General features: G+C 56.1%; 1 protein-coding gene across 5 annotated transcripts in view; it reads right to left on the bottom strand.

Annotated features, from left to right (window-relative positions):
- Positions 1 to 25,063, bottom strand: part of LOC137349117 (interferon regulatory factor 8-like) — a 74,620-nt gene that overhangs the window by 11,484 nt on the left and 38,073 nt on the right. For 4 of the 5 annotated variants that reach the window (XM_068014476.1, XM_068014475.1, XM_068014474.1 and 1 more), the window contains exons 2-6: positions 19,603 to 19,780; positions 18,782 to 18,965; positions 18,479 to 18,594; positions 4,418 to 4,637; positions 4,029 to 4,144 (exon numbers count right to left, since the gene is read on the bottom strand). In XM_068014476.1, coding sequence (XP_067870577.1) covers positions 4,029 to 4,144; positions 4,418 to 4,637; positions 18,479 to 18,594; positions 18,782 to 18,965; positions 19,603 to 19,779 — 813 coding nt within the window. In that variant the 5' untranslated portion in view covers position 19,780. The remainder of the gene's footprint in view (positions 1 to 4,028; positions 4,145 to 4,417; positions 4,638 to 18,478; positions 18,595 to 18,781; positions 18,966 to 19,602; positions 19,781 to 25,063) is intronic. The other variant, XM_068014477.1, reaches the window with a different exon arrangement.

Below are 25,063 nucleotides of genomic sequence, written 5' to 3'. Positions count from 1 at the left end.
TCTCCTTGATCCACCTTGCTTGTTACTTCCTCAAAGAACTCCAATAAATTCGTCAAACACGATTTCCCTTTCACAAAACCATGTTGACTCTGTCTAATTGCATTATGATTTTCTAAATGTCCTGCTATTACCTCCTTAATAATGGATTCTAGCATTTTCACTAAGATAGATGTTAGGCTAACTGGCCTATAGTTTCCTGCTTTCTGTCTCCCTCCTTTCTGGAATAGAGGTGTTACATTAGCTATTTTCTAATCTACTGACCCCTTTCCAGAAACTAGTGAATTTTGGAAGATCACAGCTTAATGCATCCACTATCTCTGTAGCCATTCCCTTTAATATCATAGGATGCAGGCCATCAGGTCCAGGGGACTTGTCAGCCTTTAGTTCTAATAGTTTTCCCAGTACCTTTTGCCTAGTGATTATGATTAAAGTTCCCCCCTTTTACCTCTTGGTTTTCAATCTTGGGATGTTGTTCTACAATGAAGACACACAAAATACCTGTTCAACACTTCTGCCATTTCCTTGTTCCCATTATTAAATCACCAGTCTCACCCTCTAAGGGACCAGCGATCACTTTAGTTACTCTTTTCCTTTTCAAATACTAGCAAAAACTCTGACTATCAGTTTTTATATTTCTAGCTAGCTTTCTCTCATACTCTAATTTCTCCCTCTTTTTTTTTTAAGATAGTCTTTGCTCGTTTTTAAATTCTGTCCATAGCTGACTCACCACTAATCATCACGGTATTGTACACTTTTTCTTTCAATTTGATACCATCCTTAACTTCCTTCGCTAGCTACAGATGGTGCATTCTTATACCAGAGTCTTTCTTTCTCAATGGAATGCATCTTTGCTGAGAGTTAGGAAATATCCCCTTAAATGTCTGCCACTGCTTCTCTACTGCCCTACCTTTTAACCCATTTTTCCTGTTCATTTTAGCCAATTCTGTCCTCATACCTTTGCAATTGCCTTTATTTAGGTTTAAGACACTCGTCTTAGATCCAAACTTCTCACCCTCAAACTGAATGTGAAGTTCTGTCATGTTAGGATCACTCTTGCCTAGAAGCTCCTTTACTATGAGATCATTAATTAATCCTGTCTCTTTGCACATTACCCGGTCTAGAATGTGCCAGTTCCCTGGTTGGCACCAGAACGTACTGCTCTCAGAAACTGTCCTGAATACATTCCATAAATGCATCTTCCAGGCTACCTTTGCCAATCTGATTCATCCAATCTATATGAAGACTAAAATCGCCCATGATTATTGCAGTACCTTTTTTATAAGCCCCCATTAGTTTTTCCTATATACTCTGCCCGACAGTGCAGCTACTGTGAGGGAGCCTATAACTAAACCCACAAGTGACTTCTTTGCTATTTCTTATCGCTACCCAAACTGATTTTACATCTTGACCTTGTGAACTAAGGTCATCTCTCGCTACTGTACTGATCTCATCCTTTATTAACAGAGCTACCCCACCTCCTTTTCCTTTCTTCCTGTCCTTCTGAAATGTCAAATACCCTTGAATATTTAGCTCCCAGCCTTGGTCACCTTGCAACCACGTCTCTGAGATGGCCATCAGGTCATACATATTTATTTCTATTTGTGCTATCAGTTCATTCATTTTGTTATGAATGCTACATGCATTCAAATACAGAACCTTTAATTCTGTCTTTTAAACATTCTTGCAAACTCCGTCCTTATGTGCTGGTGCACTCTTCAGTTTATACACTCTGTCTCTTCCTGCCCCACTCTGGTTATCATTACCCATATCGCTACCCTGCTCTAATGCCTTGCTCTTTCTCCTGAATTTACCACATCTCCCCTTACATGATCCCTCTCCTTCCAACCCCCCAACTATTTAGTTTAAAGCCTTCTCTGCAGCCCTAGTTATATACAATTCACCAGGATACTGGTCCCAGCGCGGTTCAGGTGCAGGCCGTCCCAACGATGCAGTTCCCACTTTCCCCAGTACTGCTGCCAGTGCCCCATGAATCGAAACACATTTCTCCCACACCAAACTTTGAGCCACGCATTCAACTCTCTGATCTTATTGCTCCTATGCCAATTTGCTCACGGCTCAGGTAATAATCCAGAGATTATCACTTTTGTGGCTCTGTTTTTAATTTAGCTGCTCATACTCTCGATGCAGAAACTCCTTCCTAGTTCTGTCTATGTCATTGGACCACGACAACTGTACCCTCCCCTCCCACTGCAGGTTCCTATCCAGCCCTGAGCAGATGTCCCGGCCTTCTGGATTCTTGCTCTTGGCTACAGAGAAATGCGTCTATCCCCCTGACTATACTGTCCCCTACTACCAATACATTCCTATTTACTCCCCCCGGTTGAATGGTTTCCTGTACCACGGTGCCATGGTCAGTTTGCTCACCCACCCTGCAGCCCCTGCTTTCATCCATACAAGCTGAAAGAACCTCAAACCAGGTGTTCCGATGAAGGGTCACTGACCCGAAACGTTAACTCTGCTTCTCTTTTCACAGATGCTGCCAGATCTGCTGAGTGGTTCCAGCATTTCTTGTTTTTATTTCAGATTTCCAGCATCCGCAGTATTTTGCTTTTATATTAGAACCTCAAACCAGTTGGACAATTGCAAGGGCAGAGGCTCCTCCACTTCTGCCTTCTCGATCCCCTGACCTGCCTCACTCGCAGTCACACCCTCCTGTTCCCTTCTACATGCTGGGAAACGTGAATAGGAGCGACACTCTCTACCTGCTGGGAAATGGGAACTGGAGCGACACTCTACCTGCTGGGAAATGGGAACAGGAGAGTCATTCACTGCCTGCTGGAAAATGGGAACAGGAGCGACACTCTCTACCTGCTGGGAAATGGGAACTGGAGCGACACTCTCTACCTGCTGGGAAATGGGAACTGGAGAGTCATTCACTGCCTGCTGGGAAATGGGAACAGGAGAGTCATTCACTGCCTGCTGGAAAATGGGAACAGGAGCGACACTCTCTACCTGCTGGGAAATGGGAACAGGAGCGACACTCTCTACCTGCTGGGAAATGGGAACAGGAGCGACACTCTCTACCTTCTGGGAAATGGGAACAGGAGCGACACTCTCTACCTGCTGGGAAATGGGAACAGGAGAGTCATTCACTGCCTGCTGGAAAATGGGAACAGGAGCGACACTCTCTACCTGCTGGGAAATGGGAACTGGAGCGACACTCTCTACCTGCTGGGAAATGGGAACAGGAGCGACACTCTACCTGCTGGAAAATGGGAACAGGAGCATCACTCTCTACCTGCTGGGAAATGGGAACTGGAGCGACACTCTCTACCTTCTGGGAAATGGGAACTGGAGCGACACTCTACCTGCTGGGAAATGGGAACAGGAGAGTCATTCACTGCCTGCTGGAAAATGGGAACAGGAGCGACACTCTACCTGCTGGGAAATGGGAACTGGAGCGACACTCTACCTGCTGGGAAATGGGAACTGGAGCGACACTCTCTACCTTCTGGGAAATGGGAACTGGAGCGACACTCTACCTGCTGGGAAATGGGAACAGGAGAGTCATTCACTGCCTGCTGGAAAATGGGAACAGGAGCGACACTCTCTACCTGCTGGGAAATGGGAACTGGAGCGACACTCTACCTGCTGGGAAATGGGAACTGGAGCGACACTCTACCTGCTGGGAAATGGGAACTGGAGCGACACCCTCTACCTGCTGAGAAATGGTAATAGGAGCATCACTCTCTACCTGCTGGGAAACATGAACTGGAGCGATACTCTACCTGCTGGGAAATGGGAACAAGAGTGTCACTCTCTACCTGCTGGGACTTGGGTACAGGAACATCAGTGTCTACATGCTGGGACTCTCTACCTGCTGGGAAATGCGGGTCTTCCGACTCAGCACCCGCAGTCTGGCTCTTCGCAGGGACTCCCCCCCCCCGCCACCGACTCGCTCAGCGCCCAGTCAGAATGCTCCGTCTGACTTGTTCCCCTGCACCCCCCACCTCCTCTTCCTCTGAAGGCCAGGCTCCACACCCAGTGCACACCGCCCCGCTCCTCACCTTCTCCATCGTTCCCAGCTGGCTGCTGGGGCTGCTGGGATGCGCGCTCACAAATTGAACCCCCTTGCCACTCTCCACCTTCACCGTGCTCAGGTCAACAGCCGGTGCTGGCGTCCCTGTGAAAGAAACCCGTTAAACACACAAGTCTGACATGATCTCACAGAAACACTGCACCCTCACAGATAAACCCCACTCTCACTGATACAAACCCTTGCCGATTAAAAACACCCCCCTCCCCCGATAAACTGCACTCTGCCCCACACCGATGAACATCTCACTCGCTGATAAACACCCCCACCCTCGCCGATAAACTGCACCCCCTTGCCGAAACCACCCCGACACCCACTCCCGCCGATACAGCCCCTCACTCAGACAGGCCCCTCCCTCACCGGCAGGCCCCACGTGAGCAGTGGGCGGACTCTCACGTTTGCCGGTGCTGTCATCGACGATCTTGTAGACTTTGTCGGGTTCGGAGATGTCGAGCTGGGAACGCTGGGGAACCTCCACAAACTCAGTGCTCTTGTTGAGCGCGCACCTCATCCGCGTTTTCCAGGAGGCTGGATCCACTTTATCTCCATCCTTGTACTTGCCCTTGAATTTAGCCCAAGCCTATTGAGAGAGAGGTCCTGTTAATGCAGAAACTAGGCCAGTCTACCGAACTCATGCTCCCCCGACCCACACACCACAGATCAAACACTCCCAGGACAGGTACAGCACGGGGTTAGATACAGAGTGAAGCTCCCTCGACACTGTCCCCATCAAACACTCCCAGGACAGGTACAGCACGGGGATTGGCTGCCCACTGATTTGGGAGCCTGAGTGCATCAACGAGGTGCAGCTGAGAGTGCTGGTGGCAGTTGGAGGTTGCAGAGGTGGAGAGAGGAGCTGCACTGAGCAAGGGAGAGCAGCTACCAACAAGCAGAGGAAAACTCCAACAACAGTCTCCATTAAAGAGAAGAAAGGGACATTTTGTGGAAACAAGGCTTTGTCTGGAGGTGGGTGCTGAACACCAGTAATTTACTTTGGACTGTTGGGGGAGGAACAAGTGGCTGGAACAACAAGGGGTGGGGCTGCCAATTCAACAGGAGTCTGTGCTGCTGCAAAAGCACACAGGGAAGCTCCCTCCCCACCCCAATTGCCAAGCCTGGGTCAGCTGAAGCTGCCCAGCTAAACAGACGGAAGGGGATAGATAGTGCCTGGGCAGCTTCAGCTGACCCAGGTGAAGACGACTCCCCCAACCAGAAGACCGGAAGACCAACTTCAAAGACTGTTTGTTTTAAGTGTACTGTGAGCACCACCTCCAGAAAGCAAGTCATCCCTTCCAGCCTGCCTTTGCCTCTCCTCTCTTACCTCAGCCTCTCCACTAACCTGTTGTTTGTTTGTTTGTCTTTTCAAATTTTTCTGTGAATCTGTTATTTAGTGTGCAAGTCCACAATTTGGGGTGGGTTTAGCTCTTGGACCCATGGCAAGCCCTTCATCACCGGTGGCGGGGCCCTCTACTACCTACGCAGCTGCAGCTTCTGTGGCTGCCCACGTGGCCCCGTCACCCTTTAAATTATTGACATGCAGCCATGGGGTGAAGAGCTATCCCCACCCCAACATGTCTATTGAGGCCTGCGTTAAGGCAATGGCCGTGGTTGTCGGCCCCTCGGCCATTGTTGCGGCCTCAAAAATGTATGGGAAGGCTGTGTTCTTTTTGAAGACCGAGCGGGCGGTGTCCCTGGCCCTGAGTAAAGGGCTCACTGTGGGGGGGACTTTCCTGCCAGTGGACCCTCTGGGGGCCACTGCGCATCGGATAATGTTGTCCAACGTCCCACCCTTCATTCCCAGTGAGCTCCTCCTCCCCCACCTACACCATCTGGGGGAGGTGAGGTCGGGGATCACCCCAGTCCGGCTTGGTCTTCGGGAGCACAGCCTCCAACATGTCTACTCCTTCCGCCGCCAGTTATTTATGCAGCTGGCGCGGGAGGAGGACACGGAGGGCCAATTTAATGTGGAGTTCCAGGGGACGGCCTACCGCGTCTTTTGGACCTCGGACGGGGCGCGGTGCCACGTCTGCAAGGGGGTGGGGCATGTTCGGAAGAACTGCCCCAACCTCCCGGCCGCCAGCTCCACCTCGGCGGCCCAGAGTGGTTCCACAGCACCTCCTCCCACTCCCCCCGCACATCCAACAGACACCGCTCAGTCGGTTCCGGAGGCTGTGGTTTTCACAGCCTCTGGCGGGGAGGGGAGCGTCCGTCCGAGCGGAAGGAAGACGCGGGGAAAAAAGAAACATCGTGAGGCGCGTCCCCTGGACACTTTGACTCAACCCGAGCCTGAGCTCAGCCCAAAGCCCATTCCCATGGAATCCACCTGTCCCAGGGCTGGGCTCAGGCCCAGGGTGACTAAAAAAGGAAAAAAGGGTGCGGAGGCGGAGGCCTCTGATGACATGGAGGTCTCTGAGTCTCCGCGCCCAAGTGCGAAAAAGAGGAGAAGGCACCCCTCCACAGAAATAACACAGGGCCCTGAGGTGCAGGGCCCATCTGTTGGAGGGGAGCTGCCTCCTGTTTCTGGTCCTCAGGTGCCCCCTACCGCCACCACCAAGGCTGCAAAGTCCGGGCAGGTGCTCCCTATTCCTCAGGATGGAGGGGAGGGGATGGCCCCGGTACGTGAGGCCCCTCCTGAAGGAGTAAGTGGGGCCCTGCTTGTGGTGGGGGAGCCTGGGGAAACCGCCCATTCCGCCACTGCTACTGGGTCGGGTGTCCTGAATGAAGGGGAGGGCGAGGCCCCAGAGGGTCGGGCCTCCCAGCCGGAGTCCACCACCAACCAGGAGACACCCGACCCAGTTATAACTGAGAATGCTGCCCCATCTGCTGGGCCTGTGGGTGCTGGCGGAGCGGGAGATGGCCTCCTCTCGCCGCCTCCAGTCTCGGCTCCGGCTGGTTTCCCGGAGTCCGGAACTTCTGTCTCCCCTGGACCAGTCATTGGCCTGGGGATGGAGGTGGAGGGGGGTCCTGAACCGCTGGTGCCTACAGGCTCCAGTTTCACAATAGAACCCAGAGAGGACTCCTCCGCCATCGATCCTGGGGGTGGGATCGTGACGGAGGCGGGACCAGCTGGCGCGGCCGGGACGTCCGCCCCACAGTGTGTGGTGGATGTGTCGGCCGCTGGCGGTGACGACCCGGAGGAGGATGGGGATTCGGTGCGGGGCACGGAGGATGATCTTGATTCCATCGCCAGTGAGGTGGTGGAGTCCCTCGTGCCTCCCACCGAATCTCCTCTCATCCCCACGGCGGAACTCCGGGATTTCCTCGCGGCTTGCAGAGGTTGCCGCAATAAAGTTCAGCTGGCCCTCGACCGTTGGTCGAATCTGGCGCTGATCATCCAGTCCGTCCGTGCCGCCCTTAAGATAGCGGGCAAGCGCGCGGACGTGAAACTGGTTGAGAGGCGCCGTTTTAATGTGTTCCTCAATGGGTTGCTGGAGGAGTGGAGGGCCAGGTGCACTTCCACTCCCTCCTCACAGTGAGCTGTTGGTGACGGGTTTTACGTACCTTTGACATGAAGATAACCATAGCCAGCCTCAACATCAACGGCAGCAGAGGGGCTCACCGCAGATTTCACAATCTCTCAGTCCTTAGGGAAGGGAGATACGCGGTGAGCTTTCTGCAGGAAACCCACACCGTTCCGGGAGACGAAGCCACCTGGCTCCTGGAGTGGCAGGGTGGGGTCTACATGAGTCACCTCACCCCTATTTCTAGTGGGGTGGCTATCTTGTTGGCCCCGACTTTTCAGCCGGAGATCTTGGGGGTCAAGGAGCTAGTGCCGGGCCGCTTGCTCCACCTCGCCGTTCGCCTGGGTAGCGTGCCGCTCCACTTTGTGAACGTGTACGCGCCCAGGCCCGGCGCTTTGCAAGCGCGCTTCTTTGAAGAAGTGTCCGCTCTCTTGAGCTCCATCGACAGCGGCGAGTGCATCATCCTCGGGGGGGATTTTAACTGCACCCTCGAGGTGGGGGATCGCTCCGGTCCCCAGCGCGGCCAAGCGTCGGTGGAGAAGTTGAGGGGACTGATCAGCTCCCTTAACTTGGTGGACGTCTGGCGGAATCTCCATCCCGACTCCAGCGCCTTCACGTGGAGGTCTGGAGGAGGGGGGTCGCGAATCGACCGCCTCTACATTTCGCAGGCGTACGTCTCCCGCGTTTCGGCGGCCTCCATGCGGCTGGTGCCGTGCTCGGACCACCGCCTGGTGTGGGCGGAGTTCACTCCGCTCCGCACGCGGGCGGGGTCCGCGTACTGGCACTTTAACAACCGGCTGCTGGAGGACGTGCGATTTCGGGACTCGTTCTGTCGATTCTGGGCCGACTGGAGAAGGAAGCAGGGGGGCTTCCCCTCCTTGAGGCTATGGTGGGATGTGGGCAAGACTCACATCCGCGTCTTCTGTCAGGAGTACGCGAAGGGGTCGACCAAGAGGCGGGAAGCCGAGGTCGGGCGCCTTGAGAGGGAGGTGCTCGACTTGGAATCCCGCCTCGGTCATGCCGTCGCGGACCCGGCCCTGTGGCAGGCGTACAAAGAGAAGAAGGGCGCGCTGAGGAACCTGCACCTCATAGGGTCCCGAGGCGCGTACGTGAGGTCGCGGATCCAGATCCTGGAAGATTTGGACCGCGCCTCACCCTTCTTCTACTCGCTGGAAAAATGGCGGGGGGTCCGTAAGCAGCTTGTCGAGCTGCTGGCCGACGACGGATCCTCCATCACGGATCCGGAGGGAATGGGCCTCCTGGTCCGGACGTATTACAGTGCGTTGTTCTCTCCGGATCCGTCCAGCGAGGATGCGCGCAGAGTTTTGTGGGAGGACCTGCCGCAGGTCAGCCCGGAGGGCGCCGAAGGATTGGAGGCTCCGCTCACGTTGGCGGAGCTGACTGGCGCCCTCCACCAGCTCTCGAGGGGCAAATCCCCAGGGCTGGATGGGTTGACCGTGGAGTTCCTCAGGGCGTTCTGGGACGTCCTGGGGGACGATTACGCGCGGGTCCTGGGGGAAAGCCTGGCGACCGGGGAGATGCCCCTCTCGTGGCGCAGGGCGGTCATCGTCCTGCTGCCGAAGAGGGGCGATCTCCGCCTGCTTAAAAACTGGCGTCCGGTCTCCCTCCTCAGCACTGATTATAAGATCTTTGCCCGGGCTATGTCTACCCGCCTGGGCTCCGTGCTGGCCCACATGATCCACCCCGACCAGTCCTACACGGTCCCGGGCCGGTCCATCCAGGACAACATCCACCTGGTCCGGGACCTGATCCATCTTTCCCAGAGGACTGGTCAGTCGGTCGCCTTTCTCTCCCTCGATCAGGAGAAGGCGTTCGACAGGGTGGATCACGATTACCTTTTCGGGACTCTGCGCGCTTTCGGACTCGGGCCGCATTTCGTGGCCCGGGTCCGACTTTTATACGCCGCCGCAGAGTGTCTAGTCAAAGTTAACGGGTCCTTGACGGCGCCCCTTCGATTTGGGAGAGGAGTGCGTCAGGGGTGCCCCATGTCCGGCCAATTGTATACCATCTGCGTGGAGCCCTTCCTGTGCCTGCTTCGCAGGAGGTTGACGGGATTGGCTCTGCGCGAGCCGGCCATGCGGGTCGTCCTCTCGGCTTACGCCGACGACGTGCTCCTCGCAATCACAGATCCCGTTGACTCGCGGAGGATGCGCGACTGCCAGCAGACCTTTTCTGCCGCGTCCTCCGCGAGGATCAATTGGGAGAAATGTTCCGGACTCCTGGTTGGTCAGTGGCGGGTGGATTCCCTGCCGGAGGAGATGACACCTTTTGCGTGGAGCACCACGCACCTCCTCTATCTGGGAGTCCACCTTAGCCCCGCTGAGGAAGCCTGGCCGGCAAACTGGCAGGAGTTGGAGGCGAAAGTCACCGCTCGGCTGGGGCGCTGGACAGGACTGCTCCGAGTGCTTTCCTACAGGGGCCGAGCGTTGGTCATAAACCAACTGGTGGCCTCCATGCTGTGGTACCGGTTGGTCACTTTGGCCCCGCCCCCTGTATTTGCCACCAAGATCCAGAAGAAACTCATCGATTTCTTCTGGGGCAAGAGGAAACACTGGGTCTCTGCCGCGGTCCTGAGTCTCCCGATCGAGGAGGGCGGTCAGTCGCTGGTGTGCGTCCGCACCCAGGCTGCGACTCTCCGCCTTCGGACCCTGCAGAGATACCTGTACGTCGAGCGTCCTCCCAGATGGTGTGCGCTGGCGACGTATTTTTTCCGCCAGTGTCACTGCCTTCAAGACGACACGCAGCTCCCGGTGGAGTCCGTTAGCCGCGCCTCTCTGAGGGAGTTGCCTGTCTTTTACCGGGATCTTTTCCGAGTCTGGAACATGGTCGCCTCCAGTCAGGGTGCTCCCCCGCCGGCGGAGGAGAGCGCCTCGGCTGTCCGGGCGGCCGACTCCGGGGACGGTCCGGCGGGCGGAGGAGTAGCCGAAACCCCCGGGACGCCCCTCACTGCGGGTGGCGAGGGGGCTCGGGAGTGCGGAGCGATCCCGGCCGAGCTGACCCCCGCTGGGCCGGAACTGCTCATCGGACCCAGGCCCCGAAACCCTCCTCGGGAGCCGGTCCCGCACAACCCGAGCTGCCTCTCGGGAATGCCCTCCGTGCCATTCCAATCGGCGCGGAGGGGTTTCCTGTACGGGCTGCTCCTGCACACTTTCCACTTCCTCGCCCTCGTCAGCCGGCCGGACACGCCCTGGCGGTCCGCGTTGCCATCTGGCGGCGAGGGGAAACCCCGATGGAGGTCTCTCTACGCGGGAGTCTTCCCCCTTTACATCGGGGACCTGGGGTGGAGGGTGCTGCACAGAGCAGTCCCGTGCAATAGGCTTTTAAGTAGGTTCACGGACTCCCAGGCCAGCTGTACTTTCTGCGGCCTGGACGAGTCCGTGTTCCACATTTATACGGAGTGTGCGAGGTTGCAGCCCCTATTTGAGTATCTGAAGGGGCTGCTCCTCAAATTCTGGCTGCACTTCAGTCCCACGCTCCTGATCTTTGGGCACCCGGTGCGGAGGGGCTTGGGCCGGGAGGAGGATCTTCTCGTCGGTCTGCTCCTGGGCCTGGCCAAGGTGGCAATTCACAGGTCCAGGTTGCAGGCCGTCGGGGGTTCCGTCCTCCCCGATTGCCTGCCCCTCTTCCGCGGTTACGTTCGCGCCCGGGTGTCCCTGGAAAAGGAGCATGCGGTGTCCGCCGGTACGCTTGAGGCCTTCCGCGACCGGTGGGCACCGCAGGGACTGGAGTGCATCGTCGACGCCGAGAATGGCATTTTAATTTGAGTTTTTTGTTTATTTATCTGTTTTAATAAAGTTATTTTAAAATTATGTATATAAAGGGGGCCTGAGGAATAAAGGCCCCCTCGACATAGATTATATTGAAGGGGCCTGGGGTATAAAGGCCACCTAAAAAAATAAAAACGGGGATTACATAGAGTAAAGCTCCCTCTGCACAAAAAAAAAGAAAAAAAAAAAAAACTGGGATTGGCTGCCCACTAAAAAAAAAAAAAAAAAAAAAAAAAAAAAACGGGGTTAGATACAGAGTGAAGCTCCCTCGACACTGTCCCCATCAAATACTCCCAGGACAGATACAGCACGGGGATTGGCTGCTCTCTGATTTGGGAGCCTGAGTGTTGAGAGCCTCAACGAGGTGCAGCTGAGAGTGCTGGTGGCAGTTGGAGGTTGCAGAGGTGGAGAGAGGAGCTGCACTGAGCAAGGGAGAGCAGCTACCAACAAGCAGAGGAAAACTCCAACAACAGTCTCCATTAAAGAGAAGAAAGGGACATTTTTTGGAAACAAGGCTTTGTCTGGAGGTGGGTGCTGAACACCAGTAATTTACTTTGGACTGTTGGGGGAGGAACAAGTGGCTGGAACAACAAGGGGTGGGGCTGCCAATTCAGCAGGAATCTGTGCTGCTGCAAAAGCACACAGGGAAGCTCCCTCCCCACCCCAATTGCCAAGCCTGGGTCAGCTGAAGCTGCCCAGCTAAACAGACGGAAGGGGATAGATAGTGCCTGGGCAGCTTCAGCTGACCCAGGTGAAGACGACTCCCCCAACCAAAAGACCGGAAGACCAACTTCAAAGACTGTTTGTTTTAAGTGTACTGTGAGCACCACCTCCAGAAAGCAAGTCATCCCTTCCAGCCTGCCTTTGCCTCTCCTCTCTTACCTCAGCCTCTCCACTAACCTGTTGTTTGTTTGTTTGTCTTTTCAAATTTTTCTGTGAGTCGCTGTTATTTAGTGTGCAAGTCCACAATTTGGGGTGGGTTTAGCTCTTAGACCCATGGCAAGCCCTTCATCACCGGTGGCGGGGCCCTCTACTACCTACGCAGCTGCAGCTTCTGTGGCTGCCCACGTGGCCCCGTCACCCTTTAAATTATTGACATGCAGCCATGGGGTGAAGAGCTATCCCCACCCCAACATGTCTATTGAGGCCTGCGTTAAGGCAATGGCCGTGGTTGTCGGCCCCTCGGCCATTGTTGCGGCCTCAAAGATGTATGGGAAGGCTGTGTTCTTTTTGAAGACCGAGCGGGCGGTGTCCCTGGCCCTGAGTAAAGGGCTCACTGTGGGGGGGACCTTCCTGCCAGTGGACCCTCTGGGGGCCACTGCGCATCGGATAATGTTGTCCAACGTCCCACCCTTCATTCCCAGTGAGCTCCTCCTCCCCCACCTGCACCATCTGGGGGAGGTGAGGTCAGGGATCACCCCAGTCCGGCTTGGTCTTCGGGAACACAGCCTCCAACATATCTACTCCTTCCGCCGCCAGTTATTTATGCAGCTGGCGCGGGAGGAGGACACGGAGGGCCAATTTAATGTGCAGTTCCAGGGGACGGCCTACCGCGTCTTTTGGACCTCGGATGGGGCGCGGTGCCACGTCTGCAAGGGGGTGGGGCATGTTCGTAAGAACTGCCCCAACCTCCCGGCCGCCAGCTCCACCTCGGCGGCCCAGAGTGGTTCCACAGCACCTCCTCCCACTCCCCCCGCAGATCCAACAGACACCGCTCAGTCGGTTCCGGAGGCTGTGGTTTTCACAGCCTCTGGCGGGGAGGGGAGCGTCCGTCCGAGCGGAAGGAAGACGCGGGGAAAAAAGAAACATCGTGAGGCGCGTCCCCTGGACACTTGGACTCAACCCGACCCTGAGCTCAGCCCAAAACCCATTCCCGTGGAATCCACCTGTCCCAGCGCTGGGCTCAGGCCCAGGGTGACTAAAAAGGGAAAAAAGGGTGCGGAGGCGGAGGCCTCTGATGACATGGAGGTCTCTGAGTCTCCGCGCCCAAGTGCGAAAAAGAGGAGAAGGCACCCCTCCACAGAAATAACACAGGGCCCTGAGGTGCAGGGCCCATCTGTTGGAGGGGAGCTGCCTCCTGTTTCTGGTCCTCAGGTTCCCCCTACCGCCACCACCAAGGCTGCAAAGTCCGGGCAGGTGCTCCCTATTCCTCAGGATGGAGGGGAGGGGATGGCCCCGGTACTTGAGGCCCCTCCTGAAGGAGTAAGTGGGGCCCTGCTTGTGGTGGGGGAGCCTGGGGAAACCGCCCATTCCGCCACTGCTACTGGGTCGGGTGCCCTGAATGAAGGGGAGGGCGAGGCCCCAGAGGGTCGGGCCTCCCAGCCGGAGTCCACCACCAACCAGGAGACACCCGACCCAGTTATAACTGAGAATGCTGCCCCATCTGCTGGGCCTGTGGGTGCTGGCGGAGCGGGAGATGGCCTCCTCTCGCCGCCTCCAGTCTCGGCTCCGGCTGGTTTCCCGGAGTCCGGAACTTCTGTCTCCCCTGGACCACTCATTGGCCTGGGGATGGAGGTGGAGGGGGGTCCTGAACCGCTGGTGCCTACAGGCTCCAGTTTCACAATAGAACCCAGAGAGGACTCCTCCGCCATCGATCCTGGGGGTGGGATCGTGACGGAGGTGGGACCAGCTGGCGCGGCCGGGACGTCCGCCCCACAGTGTGTGGTGGATGTGTCGGCCGCTGGCGGTGACGACCCGGAGGAGGATGGGGATTCGGTGCGGGGCACGGAGGATGATCTTGATTCCATCGCCAGTGAGGTGGTGGAGTCCCTCGTGCCTCCCACCGAATCTCCTCTCATCCCCACGGCGGAACTCCGGGATTTCCTCGCGGCTTGCAGAGGTTGCCGCAATAAAGTTCAGCTGGCCCTCGACCGTTGGTCGAATCTGGCGCTGATCATCCAGTCCGTCCGTGCCGCCCTTAAGATAGCGGGCAAGCGCGCGGACGTGAAACTGGTTGAGAGGCGCCGTTTTAATGTGTTCCTCAATGGGTTGCTGGGGGAGTGGAGGGCCAGGTGCACTTCCACTCCCTCCTCACAGTGAGGTGTTGGTGACGGGTTTTAAGTACCCTTGACATGAAGATAACCATAGCCAGCCTCAACATCAACGGCAGCAGAGGGGCTCACCGCAGATTTCACAATCTCTCAGTCCTTAGGGAAGGGAGATACGCGGTGAGCTTTCTGCAGGAAACCCACACCGTTCCGGGAGACGAAGCCACCTGGCTCCTGGAGTGGCAGGGTGGGGTCTACATGAGTCACCTCACCCCTATTTCTAGTGGGGTGGCTATCTTGTTGGCCCCGACTTTTCAGCCGGAGATCTTGGGGGTCAAGGAGCTAGTGCTGGGCCGCTTGCTCCACCTCGCCGTTCGCCTGGGTAGTGTGCCGCTCCACTTTGTGAACGTGTACACGCCCAGGCCCGGCGCTTTGCAAGCGCGCTTCTTTGAAGAAGTGTCCGCTCTCTTGAGCTCCATCGATAGCGGCGAGTGCATCATCCTCGGGGGGGATTTTAACTGCACCCTCGAGGTGGGGGATCGCTCCGGTCCCCAGCGCGGCCAAGCGTCGGTGGAGAAGTTGAGGGGACTGATCAGCTCCCTTAACTTGGTGGGCGTCTGGCGGAATCTCCATCCCGACTTCAGCGCCTGCACGTGGAGGTCTGGAGGAGGGGGGTCGCGAATCGACCGCCTCTACATTTCGCAGGCGTACGTCTCCCGCGTTTCGGCGGCCTCAATGCGGCTGGTGCCGTGCTCGGACCACCGCCTGGTGTGGGCGGAGTTCACTCCGTTCCGCACGCGGGCGGGGTCCTCGTACTGGCACTTTAACAACCGGCTGCTGGAGGACGTGCGATTTCGGGACTCGTTCTGTCGATTCTGGGCCGACTGGAGAAGTAAGCAGGGGGGCTTCCCCTCCTTGAGGCTATGGTGGGATGTGGGCAAGACTCACATCCGCGTCTTCTGTCAGGAGTACGCGAAGGGGTCGACCAAGAGGCGGGAAGCCGAGATCGGGCGCCTTGAGAGGGAGGTGCTCGACTTGGAATCCCGCCTCGGTCATGCCGTTGCGGACCCGGCCCTGTGGCAGGCGTACAAAGAGAAGAAGGGCGCGCTGAGGAACCTGCAGCTCATAGGGTCCCGAGGCGCGTACGTGAGGTCGCGGATCTAGATCCTGGAAGATTTGGACCGCGCCTCACCCTTCTTCTACTCGCTGGAAAAATGGCGGGGGGGTCCGTAAGCAGCTCGTTGAGCTGCTGGCCGACGACGGATCCTCCATCACAGATCCGGAGGGAATGGGCCTCCTGGTCCGGACGTATTACAGTGCGTTGTTTTCTCCGGATCCGTCCAGCGAGGATGCGCGCAGAGTTTTGTGGGAGGACCTGCCGCAGGTCAGCCCGGAGGGCGCCGAAGGATTGGAGGCTCCGCTCACGTTGGCGGAGCTGACTGGCGCCCTCCACCAGCTCTCGAGGGGCAAATCCCCAGGGCTGGATGGGTTGACCGTGGAGTTCCTCAGGGCGTTCTGGGACGTCCTGGGGGACGATTACGCGCGGGTCCTGGGGGAAAGCCTGGCGACCGGGGAGATGCCCCTCTCGTGGCGCAGGGCGGTCATCGTCCTGCTGCCGAAGAGGGGCGAACTCCGCCTGCTTAAAAACTGGCGTCCGGTCTCCCTCCTCAGCACGGATTATAAGATCTTTGCCCGGGCTATGTCTACCCGCCTGGGCTCCGTGCTGGCCCACATGATCCACCCCGACCAGTCCTACACAGTCCCGGGCCGGTCCATCCAGGACAACATCCACCTGGTCTGGGACCTGATCCATCTCTCCCAGAGGACTGGTCAGTCGGTCGCCTTTCTCTCCCTCGATCAGGAGAAGGCGTTCGACAGGGTGGATCACGATTACCTTTTCGGGACTCTGCGCGCTTTAGGACTCGGGCCGCATTTTGTGGCCCGGGTCCGACTTTTATACGCCGCCGCAGAGTGTCTAGTCAAAGTTAACGGGTCCTTGACGGCGCCCCTTCGATTTGGGAGAGGAGTGCGTCAGGGGTGCCCCATGTCCGGCCAATTGTATACCATCTGCGTGGAGCCCTTCCTGTGCCTGCTTCGCAGGAGGTTGACGGGATTGGCTCTGCGCGAGCCGGCCATGCGGGTCGTCCTCTCGGCTTACGCCGACGACGTGCTCCTCGCAATCACAGATCCCGTTGACTTGCGGAGGATGCGCGACTGCCAGCAGACCTTTTCTGCCGCGTCCTCCGCGAGGATCAATTGGGAGAAATGTTCCGGACTCCTGGTTGGTCAGTGGCGGGTGGACTCCCTGCCGGAGGAGATGACACCTTTTGCGTGGAGCACCACGCACCTCCTCTATCTGGGAGTCCACCTTAGCCCCGCTGAGGAAGCCTGGCCGGCAAACTGGCAGGAGTTGGAGGCGAAAGTCACCGCTCGGCTGGGGCGCTGGACAGGACTGCTCCGAGTGCTTTCCTACAGGGGCCGAGCGTTGGTTATAAACCAACTGGTGGCCTCCATGCTGTGGTACCGGTTGGTCACTTTGGCCCCGCCCCCTGTATTTGCCACCAAGATCCAGAAGAAACTCGTCGATTTCTTCTGGGGCAAGAGGAAACACTGGGTCTCTGCCGCGGTCCTGAGTCTCCCGATCGAGGAGGGCGGTCAGTCGCTGGTGTGCGTCCGCACCCAGGCTGCGACTCTCCACCTTCGGACCCTGCAGAGATACCTGTACGTCGAGCGTCCTCCCAGATGGTGTGCGCTGGCGACGTATTTTTTCCGCCAGTGTCACTGCCTTCAAGACGACACGCAGCTCCCGGTGGAGTCCGTTAGCCGCGCCTCTCTGAGGGAGTTGCCTGTCTTTTCCCGGGATCTTTACCGAGTCTGGAACATGGTCGCCTCCAGTCAGGGCGCTCCCCCGCCGGCGGAGGAGAGCGCCTCGGCTGTCCGGGCGGCCGACTCCGGGGACGGTCCGGCGGGCGGAGGAGTAGCCGAAACCCCCGGGACGTCCCTCACTGCGGGTGGCGAGGGGGCTCGGGAGTGCGGAGCGATCCCGGCCGACCTGACCCCCGCTCGGCCGGAACTGCTCATCGGACCCAGGCCCCGAAACCCTCCTCGGGAGCCGGTCCCGCACAACCCGAGCCGCCTCTCGGAAATGCCCTCCGTGCCATTCCAATCGGCGCGGAGGGGTTTCCTGTACGGGCTGCTCCTGCACACTCTCCACTTCCTCGCCATCGTCAGCCGGCCGGACACGCCCTGGCGGTCCGCGTTGCCATCTGGCGGCGAGGGGAAACCCCGATGGAGGTCTCTCTACGCGGGAGTCTTCCCCCTTTACATCGGGGACCTGGGGTGGAGGGTGCTGCACAGAGCAGTCCCGTGCAATAGGCCTTTAAGTAGGTTCACGGACTCCCAGGCTGCCTGTACTTTCTGCGGCCTGGACGAGTCCGTGTTCCACATTTACACGGAGTGTGCGAGGTTGCAGCCCCTTTTTGAGTATCTGAAGGGGCTGCTCCTCAAATTCTGGCTGCACTTCAGTCCCACGCTCCTGATCTTTGGGCACCCGGTGCGGAGGGGCTTGGGCCGGGAGGAGGATCTCCTCGTCGGTCTGCTCCTGGGCCTGGCCAAGGTGGCAATTCACAGGTCCAGGTTGCGGGCCGTCGGGGGGTCCGTCCTCCCCGATTGCCTGCCCCTCTTCCGCGGTTACGTTCGCGCCCGGGTGTCCCTGGAAAAGGAGCATGCGGTGTCCGCCGGTACGCTTGAGGCCTTCCGCGACCGGTGGGCACCGCAGGGACTGGAGTGCATTGTCGACGCCGAGAATCGCATTTTAATTTGAGTTTTTTGTTTATTTATCTGGTTTTAATAAAGTTATTTTAAAAATATAAGTGTGTATATAAAGGGGGCCTGAGGAATAAAGGCCCCCTCGACATATAAAATATATATAATGGGGGCCTGAGGAATAAAGGCCTCTTCAAGGTCCAGCTAGTGAATATCACTCTCTACCTGCTGGGAAATGGGAACAGGAGAGTCACTGTCTACCTGTTGGGACTCATCACCTGCTGGGATATGCGGACATCTAACTCAGCACCCTCAGTCCAGCTCTTCTCAGGGACCCACTCCCTCAGCCAGAATGCTCCGTGCGACTTGTTCCCCTGCACCCCCCCCACCACACCGACTGCACACCACCCCGCTCCTCACCTTCTCCATCGTTCCCAGCTGGCTGCTGGGATTGCTGGGCTGCGCGCTCTCAATTCCAATCCCCTCCCCCATCTCCACTTTCACCCTGTTCAGGTCAACAGCCGATGCTGGCATCCCTGTGAACGGAGACCGTTAAACACACATCAGAGGAGAGAGTGACATGGCTTGACAGAAAATCCGCACCCGTGTCAATACACACCCTCACTGTTAAATGCCATCTCCCCTCCGTTGCAGACAGGCCTTACCAACACACACCCCCTCTCCCACTGGCAGGCTCCACCTGAGCAGTGGGCGAACACTCACCTTGGTCAGTGCAGTCATCGACGATCTTGTAGACTCTGTAGGGCTTGGCGCTGTCGAGCTGGGAACGCTGGGGAACCTCCATAAACTCGGTGCTCCTGTTGAGCGCGCACCTCATCCGCATTTTCCAGGAGGCTGGATCCACTTTATCTCCATCCTTGTACTTGCCCTTGAACTTGGCCCAAGCCTATTGAGAGAGAGCATGGCCTGTCAGCGCAGAAACTAGGCCTCATCTACCGAACCCCGCGCTCCTAGCCCTCCACACGCCGGACATCAAATACTCCCAGTGTCTCTCCCACTGCCTCACTCAGTCCCCGCCTCAGAGAGAGATCTTCATCACCCCTCTTGTCTGGGATGGATTTGACCCTTGAGGGTGAAAGGTCAATGTTCCACCATTAGCGGCCGTGCCTTCACCAGCCTGGGCTCCAAGCTCTGGAATTCCCTCCCTAAACCTCTCTGCCTCCCCTCCTTTAAAACACTTCATAAAACCTGTCCCTTTGGACTGAGCTTGTGGTTACCTGCCCGAATATTCTCTCATGTGGCTCAGGGTCGAATTCTGGGACATCTTACAACGTTTAACGGCGTTATATAAATGAAATATGCGGTTGGTTGTGAAACCTCTGCAACGTTATTTCCGATCATTGCGAAGTTAACCGAACCCGGGGTTTAAGCATCGAGACCTTGATTTTCATCTTCGACCTCTGACCCCAGCGCCCCACCGCCCCTCCCCGCAGTGGGCCCAGGCCCCGACCTGCGATATCCCACTGATCCCGTCAGGAGCTGCCATGAAGGAAGGGGGGGAGGGGGGGAGGGCGGGGCGGTACCTTGAAAATGGCGGCGTCCTCATTGTGCCTGTAGTCATACTTGCCGGCGTGCTTCCACGGGATCCGGAACATTCCCAGCTTGCGGTCCTCCCAGACCAGGCCCGGGTACCGCTTGCTGTCCACTTGCTCGACCATCCACTGCTTCAGCCTCGGGGTACCAGTGACTCCTCCCACCATCCTGCAGAGGGAGAGAGAGAGGGAGAGGGAGAGGGGGGGACGGGAAGACCCGCAGTGAGAGGGGGAAACCAGTGGGATCTTACCGAACCGCGCACCCCAGACGGAACATCCCCCGAACACCCCACCTCAGTATCACCGCCCACAATCTTATTGAAAGGCCGACTCCCCGTCCTGTTTCCTCTAATTTCAATTTACATTTTGTGCACAGCAAGATCCCACATCAACAGGATGATAATAACAAGATAATTTTTTTTTCCGGTGGCAAATTAAACACCAGCAGGTCCATCACCCTGACACATTCCCCATTGATAAACACCAGCAGGTCCATCATCCTGACACATTCCCCATTGATAAACACCAGCACGTCCATCACCCTGACACATTCCCCATTGATAAACACCAGCACGTCCATCACCCTGACACATTCCCCATTGATAAACACCAGCACGTCCATCACCCTGACACATTCCCCATTGATAAACACCAGCACGTCCATCACCCTGACACATTCCCCATTGATCAACACCAGCACGTCCATCACCCTGACACATTCCCCATTGATAAACACCAGCACGTCCATCACCCTGACACATTCCCCATTGATAAACACCAGCACGTCCATCACCCTGACACATTCCCCATTGATAAACACCAGCACGTCCATCACCCTGACACATTCCCCATTGATAAACACCAGCAGGTCCATCACGCTGACACATTCCCCATTGATCAACACCAGCACGTCCATCACCCTGACACATTCCCCATTGATCAACACCAGCACGTCCATCACCCTGACACATTCCCCATTGATCAACACCAGCACGTCCATCACCCTGACACAGGATTCCCCATTGATAAACACCAGCACGTCCATCATCCTGACACATTCCCCATTGATAAACACCAGCACGTCCATCACCCTGACACATTCCCCATTGATAAACACCAGCACGTCCATCATCCTGACACATTCCCCATTGATAAACACCAGCACGTCCATCACCCTGACACATTCCCCATTGATCAACACCAGCACGTCCATCACCCTGACACATTCCCCATTGATAAACACCAGCACGTCCATCACCCTGACACATTCCCCATTGATCAACACCAGCACGTCCATCACCCTGACACATTCCCCATTGATAAACACCAGCAGGTCCATCACCCTGACACATTCCCCATTGATCAACACCAGCACGTCCATCACCCTGACACATTCCCCATTGATAAACACCAGCACGTCCATCACCCTGACACAGGGTTCCCCATTGATAAACACCAGCACGTCCATCACCCTGACACATTCCCCATTGATAAACACCAGTACGTCCATCACCCTGACACAGGATTCCCCATTGATAAACACCAGCACGTCCATCACCCTGACACATTCCCCATTGATCAACACCAGCACGTCCATCACCCTGACACATTCCCCATTGATAAACACCAGCAGGTCCATCACCCTGACACATTCCCCATTGATAAACACCAGCACGTCCATCACCCTGACACATTCCCCATTGATAAACACCAGCACGTCCATCACCCGGACACATTCCCCATTGATAAACACCAGCAGGTCCATCACCCTGACACATTCCCCATTGATAAACACCAGCACGTCCATCACCCTGACACATTCCCCATTGATAAACACCAGCACGTCCATCACCCTGACACATTCCCCATTGATCAACACCAGCACGTCCATCACCCTGACACATTCCCCATTGATAAACACCAGCAGGTCCATCAACCTGACACATTCCCCATTGATAAACACCAGCACGTCCATCACCCTGACACATTCCCCATTGATAAACACCAGCACGTCCATCAGCCCGACACATTCCCCATTGATAAACACCAGCACGTCCATCACCCTGACACATTCCCCATTGATAAACACCAGCACGTCCATCACCCTGACACATTCCCCATTGATAAACACCAGCACGTCCATCACCCTGACACATTCCCCATTGATAAACACCAGCACGTCCATCACCCTGACACATTCCCCATTGATAAACACCAGCACGTCCATCACCCTGACACATTCCCCATTGATCAACACCAGCACGTCCATCACCCTGACACAGGATTCCCCATTGATCAACACCAGCACGTCCATCACCCTGACACATTCCCCATTGATCAACACAAGCACGTCCATCACCCTGACACATTCCCCATTGATCAACACCAGCACGTCCATCACCCTGACACATTCCCCATTGATCAACACCAGCACGTCCATCACCCTGACACATTCCCCATTGATAAACACCAGCAGGTCCATCACCCTGACACATTCCCCATTGATAAACACCAGCACGTCCATCACCCTGACACATTCCCCATTGATAAACACCAGCACGTCCATCACCCTGACACATTCCCCATTGATCAACACCAGCACGTCCATCACCCTGACACATTCCCCATTGATAAACACCAGCACGTCCATCACCCTGACACAGGATTCCCCATTGATAAACACCAGCAGGTCCATCACGCTGACACATTCCCCATTGATCAACACCAGCACGTCCATCACCCTGACACATTCCCCATTGATAAACACCAGCACGTACATCACCCTGACACATTCCCCATTGATCAACACCAGCACGTCCATCACCCTGACACATTCCCCATTGATCAACACCAGCACGTCCATCACCCTGACACATTCCCCATTGATCAACACCAGCACGTCCATCACCCTGACACATTCCCCATTGATCAACACCAGCACGTCCATCACCCTGACACATTCCCCATTGATAAACACCAGCAGGTCCATCACCCTGACACATTCCCCATTGATAAACACCAGCACGTCCATCACCCTGACACATTCCCCATTGATAAACACCAGCACGTCCATCACCCTGACACATTCCCCATTGATCAACACCAGCACGTCCATCACCCTGACACGTTCCCCATTGATAAACACCAGCAGGTCCATCACCCTGACACATTCCCCATTGATAAACACCAGCACGTCCATCACCCTGACACATTCCCCATTGATCAACACCAGCACGTCCATCACCCTGACACATTCCCCATTGATAAACACCAGCACGTCCATCACCCTGACACATTCCCCATTGATAAACACCAGCACGTCCATCACTCTGACACATTCCCCATTGATCAACACCAGCACGTCCATCACTCTGACACATTCCCCATTGATCAACACCAGCACGTCCATCATCCTGACACATTCCCCATTGATCAACACCAGCACGTCCATCACCCTGACACATTCCCCATTGATAAACACCAGCACGTCCATCACCCTGACACATTCCCCATTGATAAACACCAGCACGTCCATCACCCTGACACATTCCCCATTGATAAACACCAGCACGTCCATCACCCTGACACATTCCCCATTGATAAACACCAGCACGTCCATCACCCTGACACATTCCCCATTGATAAACACCAGCACGTCCATCACCCTGACACATTCCCCATTGATCAACACCAGCACGTCCATCACCCTGACACAGGATTCCCCATTGATCAACACCAGCACGTCCATCACCCTGACACATTCCCCATTGATCAACACCAGCACGTCCATCACCCTGACACATTCCCCATTGATCAACACCAGCACGTCCATCACCCTGACACATTCCCCATTGATCAACACCAGCACGTCCATCACCCTGACACATTCCCCATTGATAAACACCAGCAGGTCCATCACCCTGACACATTCCCCATTGATAAACACCAGCACGTCCATCACCCTGACACATTCCCCATTGATAAACACCAGCACGTCCATCACCCTGACACATTCCCCATTGATCAACACCAGCACGTCCATCACCCTGACACATTCCCCATTGATAAACACCAGCACGTCCATCACCCTGACACAGGATTCCCCATTGATAAACACCAGCAGGTCCATCACGTTGACACATTCCCCATTGATCAACACCAGCACGTCCATCACCCTGACACATTCCCCATTGATAAACACCAGCACGTACATCACCCTGACACATTCCCCATTGATCAACACCAGCACGTCCATCACCCTGACACATTCCCCATTGATCAACACCAGCACGTCCATCACCCTGACACATTCCCCATTGATCAACACCAGCACGTCCATCACCCTGACACATTCCCCATTGATCAACACCAGCACGTCCATCACCCTGACACATTCCCCATTGATAAACACCAGCACGTCCATCACCCTGACACATTCCCCATTGATAAACACCAGCACGTCCATCACCCTGACACATTCCCCATTGATAAACACCAGCACGTCCATCACCCTGACACATTCCCCATTGATCAACACCAGCACGTCCATCACCCTGACACATTCCCCATTGATAAACACCAGCAGGTCCATCACCCTGACACATTCCCCATTGATAAACACCAGCACGTCCATCACCCTGACACATTCCCCATTGATCAACACCAGCACGTCCATCACCCTGACACATTCCCCATTGATAAACACCAGCACGTCCATCACCCTGACACATTCCCCATTGATAAACACCAGCACGTCCATCACTCTGACACATTCCCCATTGATCAACACCAGCACGTCCATCACCCTGACACATTCCCCATTGATCAACACCAGCACGTCCATCATCCTGACACATTCCCCATTGATCAACACCAGCACGTCCATCACCCTGACACATTCCCCATTGATAAACACCAGCACGTCCATCACCCTGACACATTCCCCATTGATCAACACCAGCACGTCCATCACCCTGACACATTCCCCATTGATAAACACCAGCACGTCCATCACCCTGACACATTCCCCATTGATAAACACCAGCACGTCCATCACCCTGACACATTCCCCATTGATAAACACCAGCACGTCCATCACCCTGACACAGGATTCCCCATTGATCAACACCAGCACGTCCATCACCCTGACACATTCCCCATTGATCAACACCAGCACGTCCATCACCCTGACACAGGATTCCCCATTGATAAACACCAGCACGTCCATCACCCTGACACATTCCCCATTGATCAACACCAGCACGTCCATCACCCTGACACATTCCCCATTGATAAACACCAGCACGTCCATCACCCTGACACATTCCCCATTGATCAACACCAGCACGTCCATCACCCTGACACATTCCCCATTGATAAACACCAGCACGTCCATCACCCTGACACATTCCCCATTGATCAACACCAGCACGTCCATCACCCTGACACATTC

The sequence above is a fragment of the Heterodontus francisci genome, chromosome 34, assembly GCF_036365525.1.
Source record: "Heterodontus francisci isolate sHetFra1 chromosome 34, sHetFra1.hap1, whole genome shotgun sequence".
Lineage (NCBI taxonomy): Eukaryota > Metazoa > Chordata > Chondrichthyes > Heterodontiformes > Heterodontidae > Heterodontus > Heterodontus francisci.
Note: the sequence above shows the minus strand (reverse complement) of the source record. Positions and strands in the feature narration are given on the sequence as shown.